Below are 21,032 nucleotides of genomic sequence, written 5' to 3' on the forward strand. Positions count from 1 at the left end.
TAGACCAAATAATTAAAACATGCGCCGTCTTGTCTCTGCGCCGAAATTGAAAATTGATTTCTATTAGACTTATCGATTTTCTACAACGAACAATTAACGGTTTCACCAGAAGGGCAAGAAGGTTCAATTCACTTGTATTATAAATCTTAGCTATGTTCTTCTTGAGGCGTCAATGATGAATTATAAAATGATACGCCACTGTTTCGATAAAAATAAGATTATTGTTGGATAACTCTGTTCAAAACGTGTTTCCATACCATCATTTTCTGCAACAGTGCATTCAGGTGTGAAATCTCCATATTCGTTGATCTCTCATACCAAATAAAAATTTACCCTTTTATGTCACTGAATAATATATCTAAGAAGACCGCCTGGGTGGCAGCTCGTAGAGATCGGGCATGGTTTTGTATGTGTTGCCACTTAATATAAAAAAAAAATCCAAGACAAGTCGACGAAACTTTTGGCTTTCATCTTCCGATAAGATACATTAAAATGACAGCACACAGGGAGGTAATGGGTGATTTATAACAAACCAGTCCTGATCCAACTCAATTACACGATTTAACCTTTTTACCAGATCCTGATATCCAGAGTTTTGCTTGTTTTATTATCAAGTTTTTCAATGGAGAAATTTTTGAATGTAAATATTAATTTGTATTTTGATTATTTTATCATACCTCCAAATCCGACCACGGTAAACAGAAAAAATACAAACATCAATCGACCTACGTAGCGGCACAAAGTCCGATCCACAATAATTGAATTAAGTCTGCTGGCCATCTGCTACAAAGCAACACCGCCACATTACAAGTCGTTAAACGTAACGTTTTTCCCATTTTTTGTTGCGCGTTTGGAAACCCTTTTACCTTTGTAGAAGGAAATCACCGACAAAAACATTTACTTTGATGTAATACAAGATATAAGTTAATTTACAAACACCGTAAACCATGTTTGCCACCCTGGTATTGATCGCAATTACCTCAAGCATAACTTGATTATATGGGTTATTGAAACCATGATTAAACAAAATAAGACGATTAGGTTGATCAAATACAAGTACTACACTGGTGGTCGTTCGATGCGTTACAATAAAGAGCTTGATGTGGTTAAATATTCCGTATTTTCGTAAAAACTGCTCAAATATGGGGATTTTTGTTGTGATAATAGGATATTTTAAGCGGTATACTTCAAAATGGTATTGCATAAAGTTAAACATAATTATTCATAACGAGGAAGGATTTTTTGTGGTACTAGGCTCGTGAATACTGAGAAAATGCTTGCCACATTTAAAGATTAACTTATCGCAACATAAGCATGGGTGCTAGCTTTAACAGGGGGGGGTGTAAAGTTCATAACTAGGTGTACTTTTAATCGAGAAACCCACCTTAAACCTCGAACTACATGTTCGTATATTCAAGCTGTGAAGAAATTAGAAAGCCGAAATAATTCCTTCAAATTTTCTACTAACTATAAAGCTCATTGTGCTATTCAAATAAACGATTTATTTACCGGTACACGTTCCATTGCAATCACTAACACACACACAAATAAAATTAGATTACCAGTTCAGCCAATCATGTGTACATAGGAATACACTACTTGACAATCGGGTACAACAGCACAACATAAACAAACAGAACAATATAAACAATAGAATTAGTTTACATGGAAATAATGTTAATGTGACACACAAATGTTTTGTTTATGAATCAGGAGATGTTACAAGGTAAGTAGGTCATTTAGTCTAAAATCGAGAAAATGTTGAACAACTTCGTTGATAAACTTCAAAAGTGGACAGGCATTGAGTCGGGCATTAATTAAATGACCCATGTAGTGTCCATCCTGGGCAATATTGTGATTATGGAAAAAAGTTGTTTAGGATTCAAAATTGCCAATAATACAAAGAAATACCCGAACTACTGCGTAAGATAATGATAAAGTTTGGTTTAAAAACGCAATAGCAATATCAATTTAATTTTAATATCAAAATCTTGAGATTTCATCGATAAATCTGAAAACAATTAACAAGGAATAGTTACGTAAAATATGTGCCATGTATTGTACAGTTTTCATACATCAGATTTTTATCAATTTTTAATATTTGTCGTTTTTATGGTTATATAATACTAACAATGAGACGAATGCGGATATTACGGATTAGATCATTTAATATGTTTTTAATTAGAAGGACAGAGAATATTTATGTGGTGTAATTTTGCGTGTATAGCTCTCGTCTTTGTTTCACATAATGAGTTATATAATTAGCGATGAAAAAATAAACAGCGTCCGGGTTAGCGACCAATTTTTCAATGCGTACGAGCGGATCGTTTGGAGAGGAATTACAAGTTTAAAAAGTACTTTTTGAATTGCGTTATTTCCGTACGTCCGTATATTATAAAAATAACAAATAAAGTATTGAGGGATCAGCATACAATCTTTTATGTGCCATGTACAAGGTGGTTTGCGAGCGAATGTTTTTGTATCACTAATGTATCTTATTGTAATGTATATATATAACGTTCATTTGATTGCATTATATTAATTGGCCAGAAAAATTTCGTGTCACCTCGAAAATTTATGAGGTTGCGCGGTCAAGTATTTTTATGGCGGCAATAACCACGTAAAAGAAGTAAGATGTTTCTCAAAGTAATTGACCGTCATTCGTTTAAGTGTCAAGTTATTCAATTGATCTATCAGTAATGACCGGACGTACCAACATTAATACAATACAATGAGTTATAAGTTTCTGTTAAACTAAAATGATGGCAAAGTTGACAACAGAACAAAGAAAAACCCCTTTTATAAACTGAATAAAAAAATGAAAAATAGAGAATAAAAAAATATGATTATAATATTTTTGATGAAAACCATTTTCATAAATAAAATATTCACATTTGCGTGATGCGGATACGTTTGACTTCTAAATTAACCTATGTTTGATCCTGTATCATTACATTAAACAACCTGTAATACAACACTGAAATTTTATAAAAGTGAACTTCAAAATCTGTTCTAAGCTTGTTAAAATCTAGATTCTCTGGAATATCTTTTTAGGTACTTTCTATGGTCCCTGTTTATTAAACTTTTTTTTCACAATTTAACTTACCCAAAACAAAATCGTGCGGTGGCCATACTCGTTAACTTGTAATTAAAGCAAAATATTACAATCCGTCTTTATATTACATATATTTCCATAACATATCGTCACAAGATTTCGTTATTCTTTCATTCAATATTTCACTTTTGTATTGCTCACAGCTAGACTAGACTTAATGAACGAATAATAACTAGATAGCGCACTATACGCACCTGTGATCATTAAATTGATTTTACGAAGAATAAGTGACAACGAGTTTATAATCTCTTCGAGAAGCTGATAATTATATTCATTTCAACTCTCGGACAAGTTTGATTAATCAAGTCAAGAATATCACAGGACCATCCATGAAAACTGTCTTTGGTATGAAATTTGTATACATGCTATATAATATACTCTTGCTACCTAGAATACTACACAGTGAGTGAATTTGTTACTCACCTCACCTCAAATACCTCACGATACCTATAAAAAGTTTTAAGTATATATTCTATAAGTTTTGTACTTGTTTGCCACAAGATCCTAATATCTGCAATATCTGAAAATGTTGGTTGCAAATAACTTAATCTGCCAGCAACATTATTTTTATGATATCAAAGATTGTTTCCTTGATACAGAGTAATCATATTAAGCAATCGGATGAACCTGAATAGTGAGTTCGATACAACACAATGAAGCATTTCAAAACTGTCTTGAAATGTTTTCTTCTGAGTACAACAACAGCCTAATTTGCAATATTGTGGGCACTGCGATTGTGCGATGAACTAACTCTGTCCAGCGTTTCTGAGAAATAAAAACGGCAATATCTAGATTGCATATTTTCATCCCAGCTTGATTGCAGACTCTTTTATCTATCTCGGCGTGTGCCGTTGCAAGTCTTAATTTCCCGCTGTTTATCAGTTCGCGTCAACGGGAAATACAGTAGCCTATCACAGATTTCATCGTTCTATATCACCAACGTCTACTACGCAATTTATTGGCGATGAAGAGAGACACCTGTTTGGTAGCAAAAGCGATTATACTGTCAATTTGATTGTGACCGACGGAAGTGATTGTTATTTGACCAATTATAATTACCTCCCGCCAACTTGTTTCGATATTGTGACAAATATACATTGTAGAAATTGACTCACTATTCAATATGAATTGTACCCGTCCTTTTTATTCTAGTAATACAAGATCATGTGAATATTTTATTCTATTCCGTCAAAAAAATACATGACAACTTGCAAGCTTGTGATTTTACCATCAATAGTTTTATCAAATAGGACTTGAAAATATTTACATTCTTGCATGATATACCAACGCATTAACATGAATTTTGAAAAAAATATGTGCGCAGGGATAGATTATAATAATTTTATATTTATTCTTTCAATTGAAATGCCAAGAGTGAGTCTCAATAATATGGCGAACGACGTCTTTTAGCTACCACATGGCCATCTTGGAGAAACAGGCAATATTAATTCATGCATTATTTTTTAACGAGACGAGTTGAATCGCCCTGGCCAACTTGCCTATTTCGAAACCTCGAATCTCTCGTCTTCGTGATCTGTCTCTCTCTTGGAATGTCAAAATTATTTTATCTGACTATATCCTGGCTATATATCATTCAATATTATCTCCCCCGACGCTTCAACTTTTAATCCTATTAGGTAAATGGGTTTAGTGAATCGCTTATATTTTAGCGTTTGATGATTTTATTTGCAATTTGAAATGGTCAGTGGATTAGCAAGCTGCATGGCCTACATAAGAGATGAAAGAGAACTAACTTTATAATAGTTGACAATAAAACCTTGCAACTCCTTAACATCAGTGTTGTATTGTACATTTTAATTAAAAATATCTCGGCCTCGGGTCAATCGCGTTCATGACGATCATTTATTCGATCGAACTTGAATAAAAAAGTATTACTTATATGTTTGCTACCATTTGAGTTTGTAGGTTTATTATTAGTTGCAAAATGCTACTGATGCTGAAAATATGGAACGGAATTTTTCATTTTCTCGCAAGATACAAATATCGAGAATGTTGCAATATTTTGATTGCATTTGGTACTATAGATGGACGCTTTCAGCATTAGCAATATTTTTTGTAAATTAACATAGAGCTCTATTGTATTAGAACTTTTACATCTTCGGACTTCAGCTTTGCTTGACTGTATTGGTCGGACCAAAACAAAAGTAAATATTAGTCAACCTTTTAATAGCTATTCTGTTGTTTAGAAGACATTCCCGTATAAAACTGAAATATTTCTGTAAGTTTTTAACCAAACCGTAAAATCCTAGTTAAAATTAAATAATTATCATTGGCTAGTACTGACACAGGAATGGGTACTATTAAGAACTTTATACAAAGAAATCGCAATCCCCAAATTAATGAAAATTCATCGATGACAATGTCAGATGAGATATGGTAAATGAACAAAACGTTTCATCTGCCCGATTTCAACCTTACGATGCGGAAAGTCACTCAAGGTTGAAGTAGCAGACAGTTTGTCTAAGCTATACTGATGAAAAATAATATGTTTTCAAAATACTGTGGCTTTGTTGCACGTACTACAAGCCGCGACAAACAAACTGTTTTGTTGAAAACACGTAGCTTAGCTCTGCACGCAACTAGAATGAAGATTGGGTTTTCTACTTGCAAATATAGGGTGTTCCCTACATGTACAAAATCTGAATGAAAACTTTTTAGATGGCTACCTAGAACCGATATCATCAAGATCAAGCTCTCGAGGAACATTTTTCTACTTAGAATTGAAAATGAAATCGAAATGATGAAGTGACCCAATGTCCAAACCAGCAGGTTGCTCTTATAATGATATGTTTCCAAAATCACGCGTTTCATTGTTCGTTCATGGGTGTGATTAACTGGCTTTTGTCGGGAGTAAGGATGGGGATATTTTGGGCTCAATTTTACTCAACAGGACTGATGTTGTGAATTTGAGTCGGTCAACTATGGGAAATTAAAATTTTGACTGAAAATGCACTATTTTTCACTGGTTCTTGGCTGAAGAAGGACAAATCAAGCAGCAGTGGATTTCAGATCTTATAAGAACATCGCGTGCCTCAAATTTGTTTGCGAAGACGAAAATAAATTGACAGCAAGAAAACAAACGACAGATCAAATTGGAAGTTTCGCAAATTTTTTTTTTCGTATTTTTGATTGAAAACTCACACATATATCGAATCCATTACTTTTAAAATTAATCATCAGTAAAAATGTCACTCAGTTTCGTTGTCTACGTCTACGTCACTTGTAAATTTGAAAACAAGTATACTCGGGTATACAGAAGATGACTTTTTCAATTGTTTTCAGATAACTTTACTACACACTGTGTTTCACCGCGTATTGTTAAGGTTTGGGTTGATAAAGTAATAGGTGTTTGGTTATTCTCTAGATACCGGATGTGGTAACTTCTCAATTAACTGATAATTATCCAACTGCAGCGTGTTATTACGAACATCTCATCAGATCGCAAGTCAGTCTGATTGATGTTTGCTTCACATGAGAACTTGGAACACTTCTAGAAATACATCGCACCTATCCTATGTGTATTTGCTACAGTATTATACAAGCTACTACAAAAAGAAAACGGCATCGAATTTCCTCTGTTTTTGAATTAAAATTTTATAAAATATGACATATTTTTGAGTGACATTAATAAAATGACATATTCACACACATTTCTCATTTTATAAGTTATAAGATGCGGCAGCGCTTAAGTCGTGATAAAAATCTGAATACAGATTAAAGTTACGCTTGAATTAAGTTTAACTTTGTTCATCTTATTTCATCTGGAATGTTATATCTGTTTGCGGTTTCGCGTGAGATGATATCTCGACCCGAATTAACTTCCGTAAATACGCATACACGCCTTCGAATCACGCAAAACCACCAACAAAACACCTGCTACGAATCATTGAGAAAATATATTTTATTTATTTATTATCTTTCCTTACTAATTTGCGTGACGCAAAATTTAAAAACGTTTATATATTTTTTGAAAATACATATTTATTATAAATGTTTTATTGTTCCATATTTTAAATACTGTGTTTATTAATCAATGAATTCATTTTACCTTTCTATGTCGTTTACTTTTCGTTGCTTGGTATCTGCCTCTATTGTTACGTAATTGTTACGTAGCGATAGAGGTAGACACTAATTTCTGCAATTTTGTGAGTTGCAGTTTCTTTGTCTGCTAAAGGGCCCGCCATCCCAAACACGCGGCCCGCCAGCCAATTTTTTGCGGCCCGCGTCATGGTTGGGATTTTTCCACAAAAAAACTAAAATAGTACGATGTCAACTATTAGTAGGTTTTATTGTGTCATTTATCATCAAAAGTCCGGTCCAACAAATTGTAAAAAGTGAAGCAAAATTCCCCCCTGTTGTCCACGTTCATGTTTTATTTTATTGTTATAATGCAATTTTAAATGCGATAATTTCATTTCGCATGTTCATTGTAACGAAATAGACGAGTTTCGGTCAGTCAATTGTGCCCAAAGAAAGGTTTGCAAAGCTAATTGCACATACCTGTGATTTTTGACAGTTCTTATATTTGCGAGCAGTTTTTTCGACTATGAAAGTTAGCAAATCAGCCCTCCGCACACGACTAACGGACGAGCGTAATTATGCATGTTGTCTTAAGACCAGTACACCAACGCAAAATAAGGCCAAACATCGAGACCACATATCCAGCACAAGTGAATGAATATGCTTCATGTCTCGTTTGCTGTAAGATTCAAGTGTAATTTCAACACAATACATTCAGATACCCATTTTTGCACTTAATTTCTTGGTTTGCGGCCCGCGTGGTCAATAAATTTCAAAAAGTGACCCGCGACATGTTTTGAGTTGGAGACCCCAGTGCTAAACCGAGTTTAGCAAACATGGGTAATTTTTTTAGAATTTTGAAGAAAAAAATCAGGCAAAGATGAGCAAGAAGAGTTGACATTGCCTTCACTATTTAGGCCTACATGTTTACAAACTTTAATAAAGTATAAAGGACACATTAACGACCACAAAAAGAGTTTTATTCAATTAAAAGCAGCATTTTTTGTGCAAGTGCGCCGTGAGTATTTTTCTGATAATTGGCGCCGCACGAAGAAAAGTCTGGGAACCGCTGACATCGAAAATAACTGGTGTAAGCCAAACGATGTATATATCTTGTACACGAATATACTTGGTAGCAATCATGCACTTTATATAGATGCTAAGTTTTTTAATTTAATTGGTAATAGTAGTGAAAATCTGTCAAGTAATTTTGTTATTGATTTGAGCGAGAGGCCATGTTTTTTTTGGCTCGGTTGGATGAATATACAAAGGATATCACGCACCCACTTCCACCTTCTTCTTTAAACACAAACACTCCTTCACATCACGCACATGTGCTGCCATTGAGGCATGAAGTCCCACAAAATATTCCAAAATTCCAAACCTGAATTTTCATGAATATAGTGGGCTGAATTAAATATAGAACATTTCTAGTTAATTAAATAGATAATCGCAGCTCATCAAAATTGATTTAATCCGTCGTTTCAATTTTGAACCGGTTCCAGAATTTCAGATGCATTTCTATACTATGGATTGTTGGGTGCCATGAGTGCGAATTCTGAAAGATAATTGTGTCGGTTTTATGCAGAGACATTCTACTTGTCGGGCAGTAGAGATTGTAGTTTGGGTACAATGTATAAATAACCGCACAAGTAGAGTAAATGCTTCGTATAGAATTCCAGACATAACATACCGCTCGATCGACATCGCTATTATGAAGCGCGAAAAGTATGAGAAATGCAAACAACTGTGCTCTGCTCGGCTGACTGAAATGTGTTCATGTATGAATCAGCCAACTTAACCGGTGTTACGGCTAATTGAATGCGTAAGGGGGCTATGACGTATAACGGTAAACTGTCCTTACGATATTATTCTGTGACAATATGTTATTTATTTCAAGACTGAACGCTCATTCTGATTTGAATGTCTTTTCTTTCCCACGTATGTTTCATCCATGCTATGACAGGAATTTCGCTCATTTATTAATGCTATCAACCGTGTTGACCATTCAAGCATTGCTTGGATCGCATGTTGTAATATAGAACTGTCAAAACTATTTTGGGTCCAAATGAATCACGGCATATTAGTCACTGCGAAAGATAATAGTATGGTGGCCTTACAATAGAGGCGACGTTCCGGGTTATCCAAGCACATTGTAGCGCTGAAGATACATTAAAATTATAGTACGTTTTCCCCAGGTAATACAATTTTTTATTGCTACTTCACCTTTTACTTGAACATGTCAAAAATGATTATTATGAACATTTTGAAGTCGAGATACTTCTTGAGACATTTTTTGCAGTCGCGGTTTGAATATCCAGTAGCACATGAATTTGCTTCGTGATTTCTATACACACCAAAGAAATAAAACGTATCGGTGGGAAAAGACTATAGCATAAATAATTGGTAAATGAATGTGAGGTTACCGTATATTGCTAATTTGTAGATTGTCTCTGACTTGCAAGTCACCCGTTCACCCTTCAGCTTCAACGCCCACGTAAATGAAGATGCGTTAAAAATCTCTATATGTTTTTATTCGTAAATTTCCACAACACACAGAATATAAATCTTATAACATTTATCCACACTAGCTTTAAATGGTTTACATCGTCTTCCCCCACATCGTCCTCTCCCTCGAAAGATATCGGAGTCGTATTTATACGTTGATCATAAATCCAATTAAATGCTGTAAACGTGAGCTCGTGATTCACGTTATAAACAGAAACTCCTATTATCTCAATAAGGGTAATTATGTACATCGTACGGATGGGAACTTAGAGATAAATATTTCAATCAGTGCCAAAGGTCTTGAGAATATCAATTTTAATTTGATAATGACTGGGTGGAACATGTAATGTTCCTAAAACTGGTGTAATTTGATTCCTACGAAAGTCTTTGTTCGAATTTTGGGGAAAATTAACTTTGTTTTCATATTTTTAACATGAAATGGGGTACATTTGGGGGTTAGTTGCTATATTATCTCCCCATCTTACTAACTGGAAGTTTAAAAATTTGGCACCCTCTAATAAATTGAAAATATATAGAAAAATACAATACACAATGCTAAAATTAATGATATATATAGGTCAAAAAAATATTTACATGTATATGATCTACAATGAGACAAGAAATTGAAGTAAAGAAAGTTTATAGAAAGGGTAAAGGTTGTAAAGTAGAATTACAGAAGGATGGCGTATTTTTATTTTAAAAATTTTGGTTTGAACGGTTAAAACATATTTTCAATTCAATGTATTTCGCTAAGTTAAAATACTTATACTCGCTTTATCGCATTGTTACGATTTTGTCGACCTAGTTGGTCAATATATGCTTTTCCCATGTCGGGAAGAAAAAACGTGTTGCGACCTAGTTGGTCTATATATTTGTCCCATGTCGGGATGAAAAAAACGCATTTTCAAGTTTATGCCATCTCAGGGCTTTTTTGAAAAAATAACGCTTTTGATACAATTTTTGTTTAACGAGCTTATTATTTCACCGTTCTATATGACGGCTTTGTAAATAATTAAAAGTATGACTCGCTCGAATCTACTTTTAGAGAGCATTTTAATAATAACGAAATCTATTTAATCGAAAAGGAATGCTAACCACAAATATTCAATAATATAAATTTCTTTAAAGGTATTTGAAATTAGAATATTCAAAGTTTTACCATTAATTAATTTATAAAAATTGAAAGTCGAATGAAACGCCATGTATATATAAGAAGAAAAAGAAGTACTTTACCTTAGTATTAGTGGAAGAATGAAAAATATCTGTCTCAATGAGGAGAAAAACCTGCAAATCATGAAACAAATTGTAGATTTACATCCTCCTGATCTGTATATCGATTGGGTACGCGCGACAATTCCTCTCTCTATTATTCGGAATAGAGCGCGTAATTTACCGTAAAACAGTCCATATAGTTCATTGTTTTCAACAGTTCGTTTTTTGCTTAGTTTTTTCACCCCGAACATAATATATCATGTTCTAAAAGAGTTCATTTCGATCGATGTTCAATACAGTCCATATTCATGATTTTAACGTTTCCAGAGTCCGTCACTATAGTTTAACAGTTTTCAATTGAGTTTATTGTCTTTTCAAAATGTTTCTGATCATATCGGCTTGTCAACAATTTGCTACTTCAATCGTTGTTCCAGGCAATTTGAATCTCCCCGACGTTCGTAAGTTGGTCGAATTTGATTTTCGCACGTTTTGTATAGACGGTTTCTCGGCACTCATTGAAAGCTTTCGCTTGGTCAGCTTTTTGGTTGATTCCGTCCAATTGTTGCCAGTCCTGATTGTTGTCCGTTGATCTGGTCCGTTTCAGAAGGTTAATTCAAGTCGGTTTTGTCACCATTTATAGCATATGTGATTGGTAGATGAATGTGAGGTTACCGTATATTGCTAATTTGTAGATTGTCTCTGACTTGCAAGTCACCCGTTCACCCTTCAGCTTCAACGCCCACGTAAATGAAGATGCGTTAAAAATCTCTATATGTTTTTATTCGTAAATTTCCACAACACACAGAATATAAATCTTATAACATTTATCCACACTAGCTTTAAATGGTTTACATCGTCTTCCCCCACATCGTCCTCTCCCTCGAAAGATATCGGAGTCGTATTTATACGTTGATCATAAATCCAATTAAATGCTGTAAACGTGAGCTCGTGATTCACGTTATAAACAGAAACTCCTATTATCTCAATAAGGGTAATTATGTACATCGTACGGATGGGAACTTAGAGATAAATATTTCAATCAGTGCCAAAGGTCTTGAGAATATCAATTTTAATTTGATAATGACTGGGTGGAACATGTAATGTTCCTAAAACTGGTGTAATTTGATTCCTACGAAAGTCTTTGTTCGAATTTTGGGGAAAATTAACTTTGTTTTCATATTTTTAACATGAAATGGGGTACATTTGGGGGTTAGTTGCTATAAGACCACCGATAATTTCGCGATGTACAGCATTTATGTATGGAACAAATCAATTAAATTTTAGTGGCTCAAAATTGTCTTGAACCTATAACATTTAATATAATTTTTAGTAAAAACAGCATAGCAATATAGTCTACTTAACGTTAGGCTCTGGTGTGCGTTATCAACAAAAACTTAGGAAACCGAATAAGCCTTCCATCGGAGCTTTGAAGATTTTGTGAGAAATTCATCAAAATTAGTTGTAACCACATGTAAGAAAATTTAACTTCCAGGGACTATCTTCACTGACAGGCGTGGTAGAATGTAAGCGGTTATGATTGAGATAGATTGGCGCGATAATAATAACTTCACACACTCAAGGGATGAGTCCGACATGTTTCAAGAAATCAACACTGTTGGTTTTAACGATTGCTTTACTAGTACATGTACAAGGTTTGAACATAGACAAATTCTGTAGCAGTTTTACACATTCGGAATCACATCCTTTTTTTTCGGCCACTTGGCGATTTCACTCATATCCCATGTGAAAAATTACTATAAGTTTACAATTTCGTACTTACATGTTTTCTTAGTTCATATACACAGCGTTAGGTGCGAGAAATCGTTCGATAATTATCAAAGTTAAACCAGCTGAGTCAATAAATAAACTTCCGCATCGTTCCAGATCAAACACACGTCCACGGTGGGAATATGGGTAAATTAAAGTGTGGGAACATTCAACTTTTTATCGAATTTAAATTATGAAATCTAGTAAAACATATATTTTAAATAAAAAATGATTTAAAAAATTGCAATTGTTGTGGGGTAACGTAAAATGTATTTAAGTAACTAGCCTATTGCCGGTCTCTGTACGAAAGGGATTGCTCGGGACTCGGTCTTTGGTAAAGACAAGGATAATAACTCAAAATGAGACAAAATTTTTAATTTTTTAAAACTTCACTTTACGAGCCTTCCGTGTGTCGAATCATGCAGGATATCATTAAAATTATATTTTCGTCGTAGGTCAACTCATTGGAAAGAATTTTCAAGCACGGAGCCCACGGCAACCACATCGGTTGCAGTGGCCTAAATCAGGCCCTGTCTTATAATGAAATCTGTCTTAACATAATTTCTTAGTAACGAGAAACTGGACTATTTTCATCATGATATATATCGTACCGCAAATACAGGTTGTTGTATATTATAGATTTTGCATAAAATATGGCTGATAAATATTTGAATTAAATGAGAAAAATTTGTTCGAAAATATTCTAATTTATTATTAATTTATTATTTTGTTATAAATCTGTTATTGAGCTGAGTACTTATCAAGGGCTTTATTTCAGCCATTGATGGGTAGGCGTCAGAAAAATGAACTCAAGAGCTGAGTGATGTCGTGGGGAGCTATATCAGAATTAACCAGATGACTTAATTGGAACTAACTTGTAAATATGTGGACTGTCAAAATGTAATTCAACTGTCTTTCACTAATATATTGCTCAAACAACGCAATATAACAATCTTATCGGATTGATATACGCTTTCGGTATAACCAGCGGGCTCCGTAAATAACGAGGTCCTTGCTTTAATTACTGGCTGGTATAGTCAGTAATAGCCTTTAAACTGTTACATATTTGGAATGAAATGACCGTGACTAAAATACGTCGAATGGTTGATTTACTATTGCATTAAACTTTCCATTTATAATACCGGAACACAGCGTTTCAGTCGTGATTACGCCATCACAGCCAAAAAGAGGAGGGTTTTTCAAAATCTTATTGAATTTCTAGAATAATTGCGTTTGCATTGTAATTCCCTGATAAAACAACAGCTTAAAATGCCTATAAATTGTCGCTACGTGATCCATAATCCTAGACTACATGTTATAGTTGTTCTATTTAGTAGAACAAAATCTCTGTTGGATTATTATCTTTACAACCCATTGTTTACAAATAGTAAGAGTAAACTAGGGCGCACCAAATAAAAAAGGTGTCATTCGCAAATACAGGTAATATAACTCAGCGGGAACGAATATACGTCGAACTTTTTCTCCGTGGCGACATGGGAATATAACAACACGCACTGACGCTGTAGTCGCTCAGTCGAAAAGCGAGAGACAGGGAGTGCGAGCCCGATTTGTCTGTCTAGTCATTGGTGTCTGTATCGGCAACTTTGAAAAAATTCGTATATATAATGTCGTATATCATATTCATTCCTCAAACCACAGAAGTTGAGAAATTCATTAGTGCAATGAGGGCACATAAAAGTTAGAAATAGCAAAATTAATATACAGAAAAGACGAAGAGACTAAATATGCCGTTACAACTGATTTCTTTAAGTAAGATTCCTATGAAGTAATATTCTTTTAGTTATTGTTAGGATTACGAAGAGGTATTTTTTATTGTTCGTCACTTTTTAGGCGTAATGCTACTCATTTATTAACGAAAGTTTATCATACAATTCTATACAAATTTTACAAATAATGTATAGCCGAATGTAAATCTCATAAATTAAGTTAATCTTATATATAAGAATTTGTTGTGAATGCAGGTTTGGGTCAAGTTGATTGTTTTTGTCAACTTGTGCAATACAATTAACTGTTTTGCACTCCAGACAAATTTAAAATTGATGCCATCAAAATCTTTTCATGCGGTTATTTTCTATGAAAGTTCGGCGTTGAATACAATTTTTAATTTGTTGGACAGGTGCTAAACTAGAATTAAAAAAATGAAAACAAACAGCTTGAGTTATTTTTATTTTATTTAATGTGTTTAAATTGATATTTTCTCATTCAGTGTTTATTATTTTTCCAGTCTTTTCCATTGTAAATTACTTAACAATACGTTTGAATACAATCAGCAACCAAAATAATGAAAATATTTGGTTCGAGTCTCTTTCAAAGGCGAAGCGGGGAGACGTCAGCTTTGGGAGAATTCAATTTCCAGGTCACGCCGAGAAAAGATACGAGGCCCGCCCAACTTGAAGTTGATTGTTTCAAAAAGAAGAGAGAATTTTATGAAGAAAATTCATTTTCTAGAAAATCCATTCACAAAGTGAGACAAAATTTTAACGGAAACTTCAAAAATCTGAAATATGAAAATGATTCCGATTACGGTTCAATGCCAAGAGAGCAAGAAAACGAAGTGAGTTACGACCCCGAAAAGTTACTATTTCATAAACCAGAGCAAATTTTTGATCTTATTCCCCTTAATCGTGACGTCACTCAGTACGAAGAAGACTTTTCTATTTTCCGCAATTATGAACGGGTCAAAGTTCAACTACACCCAGAAGAGGAATGGGCAAGAAATGCAAAGACGGTTTGGTGGACAATCAAATTTAGCAGGTAATGTATAATAACAATAATTATTTTCATTTTCTTCATTCAACATTCTTCAATATATATCAGCAAATTTAACTGCTCAATCGTTGAGGGACCATATATCACAATACAGAATGTATAAACGGAATAATCGGAACGCAATGTTTGAGCGATTATTAATCAATTTCATTTTTGAAATAGCATCCAACAAGTCAAATATATGTTAAACAAATTTTAGTAAAATATTTATTTTCGTAAATTCGATACTACTATTGAATGTCCTCATTGGAATTTGAATCACATCATGCGTTCGTATCAATATAATTTTTTTCATTTTGTTTCACCGAAATTATCGACAAATAATTTAATAATTTACTCATTAAAAACTAGTGATTAAAATATTTTTTAATTTTTTTCAGGCTTTGGAAAAACATATGCATCGTTACCGAGAGCAGCATAGGAGGATCATTAGTATTTTCTACAGAAGCAAAATTATCATTTTGTCAGGATGACAACGTTAAAATAACAGGAACATTTAATCGGATAAAAAGTCCTGATTTCGAACTGACATTAACATCAAAACTGAGCGAAAATGATAATCGGCGGGGTTATGTTATGATTGGAAGTCTAAAGCAAGGGCTTGCAAAAGATGGAAAGCTGGAAACGACGCATTATGCTACGGTTATGAAAAACGATTTGACATAAAGAAGAGAATTATATAAATCAATAATAACCATATTTATTGAACTCTTATTCTACACATCCAATTAGGACAAGTTGTACTTAACTGCACCATGTCAACATTTTAAATATTATCAATGAATGCCGTGACAAATTTCAAGTTATGTTAAGAATGTAGGACATTATATTTTCGCCCAAATTATTTTCTCTAATTTACTTCACTTTGTTTAGTTTTTTTTATTTATTCCAGTTTACTTTTTATTATTCAAATATAAGTTCCTGATTTATTTGATATATTTTTCAAGTACAATGTCAGAAGATTTTTATTGATTTATGAAATAGCAAAAGGGGCTTGCGTATACATCAACTAATCTAACCTCACAAAAACTAAAAAAATTTTTTATGAGCATTACTCCCGGCTTTAACCAACATTGACTTAAGTCGGACAAAAAAGAAAAGCAACGAAAGAAGCTGATGGGTAGAAAGCGAGAAGAGCCAGATAGCGCAATGCTTAGAATAATTGGTTGAATATAGCGCAATAAGAGAATAGAGCAAGTAAGACAATTAATTAAGCCCTAATTCTGTTATATGAGGTGAATCCCCAGATACACAAATCGGTTCATGGATATAGAAAGGAGCATAGGGATGCCCACAGAAATAAATAGATTTTAATAGTGATTGATTCATCATGATAATAAATAAGTATGCAGCGGCAAAAGTAAGTAGTCATTATTGATTTATATTGAGGAGTAGTTAAATAATTGTTCGCAACTATTTCAGCGTACGTTTTTGCTGAAGGCCAATAACGAACATGGGAATTGTATATAAACTTTGTCATCTGCCTTATTCAAAAGATTTCTAGAATATTACGCAGTTTCGAAGCGATATCATCATCAATTAGTAAACAATATGGGCAATGAATCAAGGCTATATATGTTTAGTATTTTTAGTACAAGTAAAATTTAAAAAAATAATTCAGTTTTTTGAAAGAAAAAAAAAACATTAAAGCCCGAATGTTCTATTCACATTACAAAATAGTAGACGTAGTGGTATTTCACGGTTTATTAGACAACAATAGAAATAAAACAAATAATAATAAAAAGAGCTAGTGTCAAATATATGGTCCCACAGGCTAAAACAATATATTTTACCCACAATTCCCATCAAATTCAGACAGAGTTGGTACTGTGGAGCACCGTAACTTACTGGTACCGGTGCCCGCACTGGTCCTAGCTTTACGGGGAATGCGGGTGACTTGAGCCACGAGGTGACTTGTTTCACCGCCGGGAATTAGCAACATGCTTTGGTGATAGGAGGCTCGCGCGCCATCTGTTAGTAGGTTGTGTCATAACTTGCTTGCAGTCAATAAAAAAATTGGAATCGCAGCAAAAAGTGGATTTAGTGGTTGGAGGTCAAATGTTTTCTCTTACCCATATTCAATCCCGTAAAGTGATATGGCATTAGTTGAAGGGGCAGCAAAAGCGGCTATAAGAAGGCTGCAGTATTCGAGCCGCGGCGAGAGTATGTGATGTGGACCGGATGACACTCAAGCGATACATCGATAAAAAAAAAAACACGACCCACATAGGACACGCGGATACAAGAATGGCAAGTTGTAGAATATGATATTCGGTCCATAAATGGAAACTGAACTGGCTAGTCACATTAAAACACTATCGGAAAACTACCATGGACTATCCAAAGATAAATGCCGATGTTTGGTATACGAGTTTGCAGAGAGAAACGGTATTGTTGTACCAGAAAATTCAAAAACCTACAAAAAAAGCTGTTCGGGGGTTATGGCTTTGAATGAAAGCTCGCAATAACCTCGCGATTCGATGTCCATAAGCTACTGCGTTGGCCGGAGAAACGACGTTTAGTCATCAGACAGTGGGACGGTTTCACAAAAAACCTTGTCAAAGAAATTCTTAGTTCATAAATCCAAATTAACAATGCTGATTACTACCATTCTACTCATCCCAACAAGATTTGTTTCATCTATCGTTTCATTACATTGCGAATGTCAAAATTTCATAGTTTGTGATGTTAATGTCTAACAATATCGAATAATTGCCGTATTTGTTGAGTTGAGCAGTTGTGAATTGAAAAAATGGCCAAATTCTGTTCGATATCAAATTGCCCACCATCAAACAACGTACAATAAGATACAAAATATAATGAGGATTTTGATGCAAGTATGATATCCTCATCTTTTAGTCTTACAATAACGAAAATGACCTGTTAGTCCCAAAACGAACGCTATCTATGCCTGCTTTATATTCTCACAAGTTTTTTATTTTCAGATAAGTATGAACAAAAGGCTGTTTGATAAAATTAACTTAAACCAGTTGAAAATTTGCTAGTATTGAGATAGGTTATCAGACCGAAGCAAAATTAACTATGGTCGGCAATTTACTATAAAAGTTCGAACTATCTTTCAATTTAAACAAGATATTCAATTTACGTTATCTTATCTTGATCGTATGGACTTAAATAAATATAACTTGCTGGGCCTAACATAATCATTTAATTATATTTTGTTATAATACATTCTACACAATCCGAAGAGAGGAACTATTAAAGTATGTGCAGCAAAATCAACTCAAATCAATCCACAGAAGATCTTTTACCTTTGGTAAGCATCATTATGCATGAGACATTTTATAGCCTAATTGAGGCAATTGCTCTTTCAACAAATATTTTTTTACAACGTAACTAATAACCAATATTTTTCTTTACAAAGTTTAGAAATATTATTGATTTTGAACGAGAATGTCAGTCCAAGACAGTACAAGTTGATTATTCCAAGAATTAAGGATATCTCACACAAGTTGGTATTAATATTTCACGCAATTTTAGGAAAAACATTCCAAACAAAGAGTGCTCAATGATCCAAGAAATATACCGTTCAGAAATTGATGCAAATGCGGATGAAATAGAATCTAAAATATATTACAACAAAACACACACAAAAAACTTTTCACATTACACTTGAGCTCAACTTAATATTATACCACAAAGTAATAGATCAACCCGAAAAGAAAGAAGAGATTTAGCAAGTCCACTTTCAAGAACAGGTCGATCACTAAGAAGTAATGTTCTACGGAAACAACACAGAATCAGATGTCGAAGCATGCTTTTAAAGTTGTGATTTCTCGAAAATAATTGAAATATCGAAAAACTGGTATTTTTCAAGCCATTCTTTACATTGCAAGTGCAATAAGTTTATATTTTCAATATAATTTTTCCTTTAAATTTGAAATACGAATTATTTCTCCATTTATATTATTAATCAAATGTTCAACGTTTATTCTATTTTCTTGCTTGCTTATTCAGCCAATAGCTGGATTTCATTCCATTAGAACAATAAAATTTCTTTAAGCCTAATTAGGTTATTTATTTGTATCTTATATTAAATACTTCAACAAAACAGGTTGTACAGGTATGCAATCTGTCACAGAAGACTACCGCCACACGGTGCGTAATTTCTATTTTGAATGACGTCATCTACATAAAAAAAAAAGAATCACATATAGCACACAGACATTTTTGAAATATATAAAAGTAATAGCCTTCTAGCGGAAAATACAATCTCAAAGCACTGAAAATCAGAAAGCAATTGATCTAGTAGGAAATGAATAAAGCGATATTTCATTAACAGAAATTAATAAACAAGAAAAGGAAAATGACATAAACTACAACAACAAAAACATCTTATTAACAAAGGAAGCTATATGTACACTTCGGATCCAATATAGAATGAACAAAATCATTTAAAAATTTAAAAATATACATAAATGTGTTAGTGTTTTCACATAGCTGCATTCTTATGTTCAGTCAGTAAATATAAGACGGTCGACCCTTTTTATTGCAATTCAAAAAATACAAATCTATTCTTTGATGAAAAATATATTACGTGATCTTTAGAGCAGTTAATATATATGGAAAATCCACTGATTGCAGGAAATCGGAACTGTAAATGAATGAATATATTAGGATTTAAGAATGTAACATCGATCAACTCGATTCTCTCGTGATTTTATTAGTTTCACATTTATGTATCAGAGCGGATGTCGAGTTTTGTACATGAGAAAAGTTTATATTTCATAAAGTTCACCAAAATCTTTTAAAAAATTAAAGACATAAATTATTCCAGTATTACAGCACTTTTTACCTTGTATAAAAATTTATTTTGCACATAATGCGTTGTTATTGGGATGAAAAGGTCCATGTCAAAAAAAAAAACGAAAGATGAATTAGACCCAGTCGGACCTACGAACTGCATGGCACGCTTTCAACTCCTTCCCAAATAGCAATGCTACCATTCTTTTCATCCAATGAACCAAAAATAAGATTTGTTTCATCCATCGTTTCATTACATTGCTAATGTCAAAATTTGATAGTTTGTGATGTTAATATCTAACAATATCGCATAATTGGTGAATTTATTGAGTTCAGCAGTTGTGAATTAAAAAATTGCCAAATTCTGTTCGATATTAAATTGCTCGCCATCAAACCTCGTACAATGTTTTGAAGGATACAAAATATAATGGAACGTTCTCCGTTAAACCAAAAGAAACTACCGGTAGATATTATTCTTCATCGACAGAGGGATTTCGGTGCAAGAGTGATATCCTCATCTTTATGATAACGGAAATGTCATGTTAGTTCTAAAACGAACGTTATCTATGCCTGTGTTATATTCTCACAAGTTCGGTATTTTCATAAGTAAGAACAAAAGGCTGTTTGATAAAATTTACATAAACTAATCGAAAATTTGATAGTATTAAGATATGTTATCAGTCTAAAGAAAACTTAATTATGGTCGGCAATTCACTATAAAAGTTCGAATTATCTATCTTTCAATTTAAGGATTCAATTCAATTAAGGATATTCAATAGCGTTATCTTATCTTGATCGTATAGACTTGCATAAATATAACTTGCTGGGCCTAACA

At 33.5% G+C, this 21,032-nt stretch overlaps 1 protein-coding gene across 1 annotated transcript; it reads left to right on the top strand.

The window, feature by feature from the left end:
• The first annotated feature begins 14,189 nt into the window (after window positions 1-14,189).
• Window positions 14,190-16,367, top strand: LOC120347419 (uncharacterized). Its single transcript, XM_039417380.2, has 2 exons — window positions 14,190-15,418; window positions 15,814-16,367. The coding sequence occupies exons 1-2, from the start codon at window positions 14,946-14,948 to the stop codon at window positions 16,097-16,099; spliced, it is 759 nt and encodes a 252-aa protein (XP_039273314.2). The 5' UTR covers window positions 14,190-14,945; the 3' UTR covers window positions 16,100-16,367.
• Window positions 16,368-21,032: the final 4,665 nt, after the last annotated feature.

Source organism: Styela clava, chromosome 11, assembly GCF_964204865.1.
Source record: "Styela clava chromosome 11, kaStyClav1.hap1.2, whole genome shotgun sequence".
NCBI classification, from domain to species: Eukaryota; Metazoa; Chordata; class Ascidiacea; order Stolidobranchia; family Styelidae; genus Styela; species Styela clava.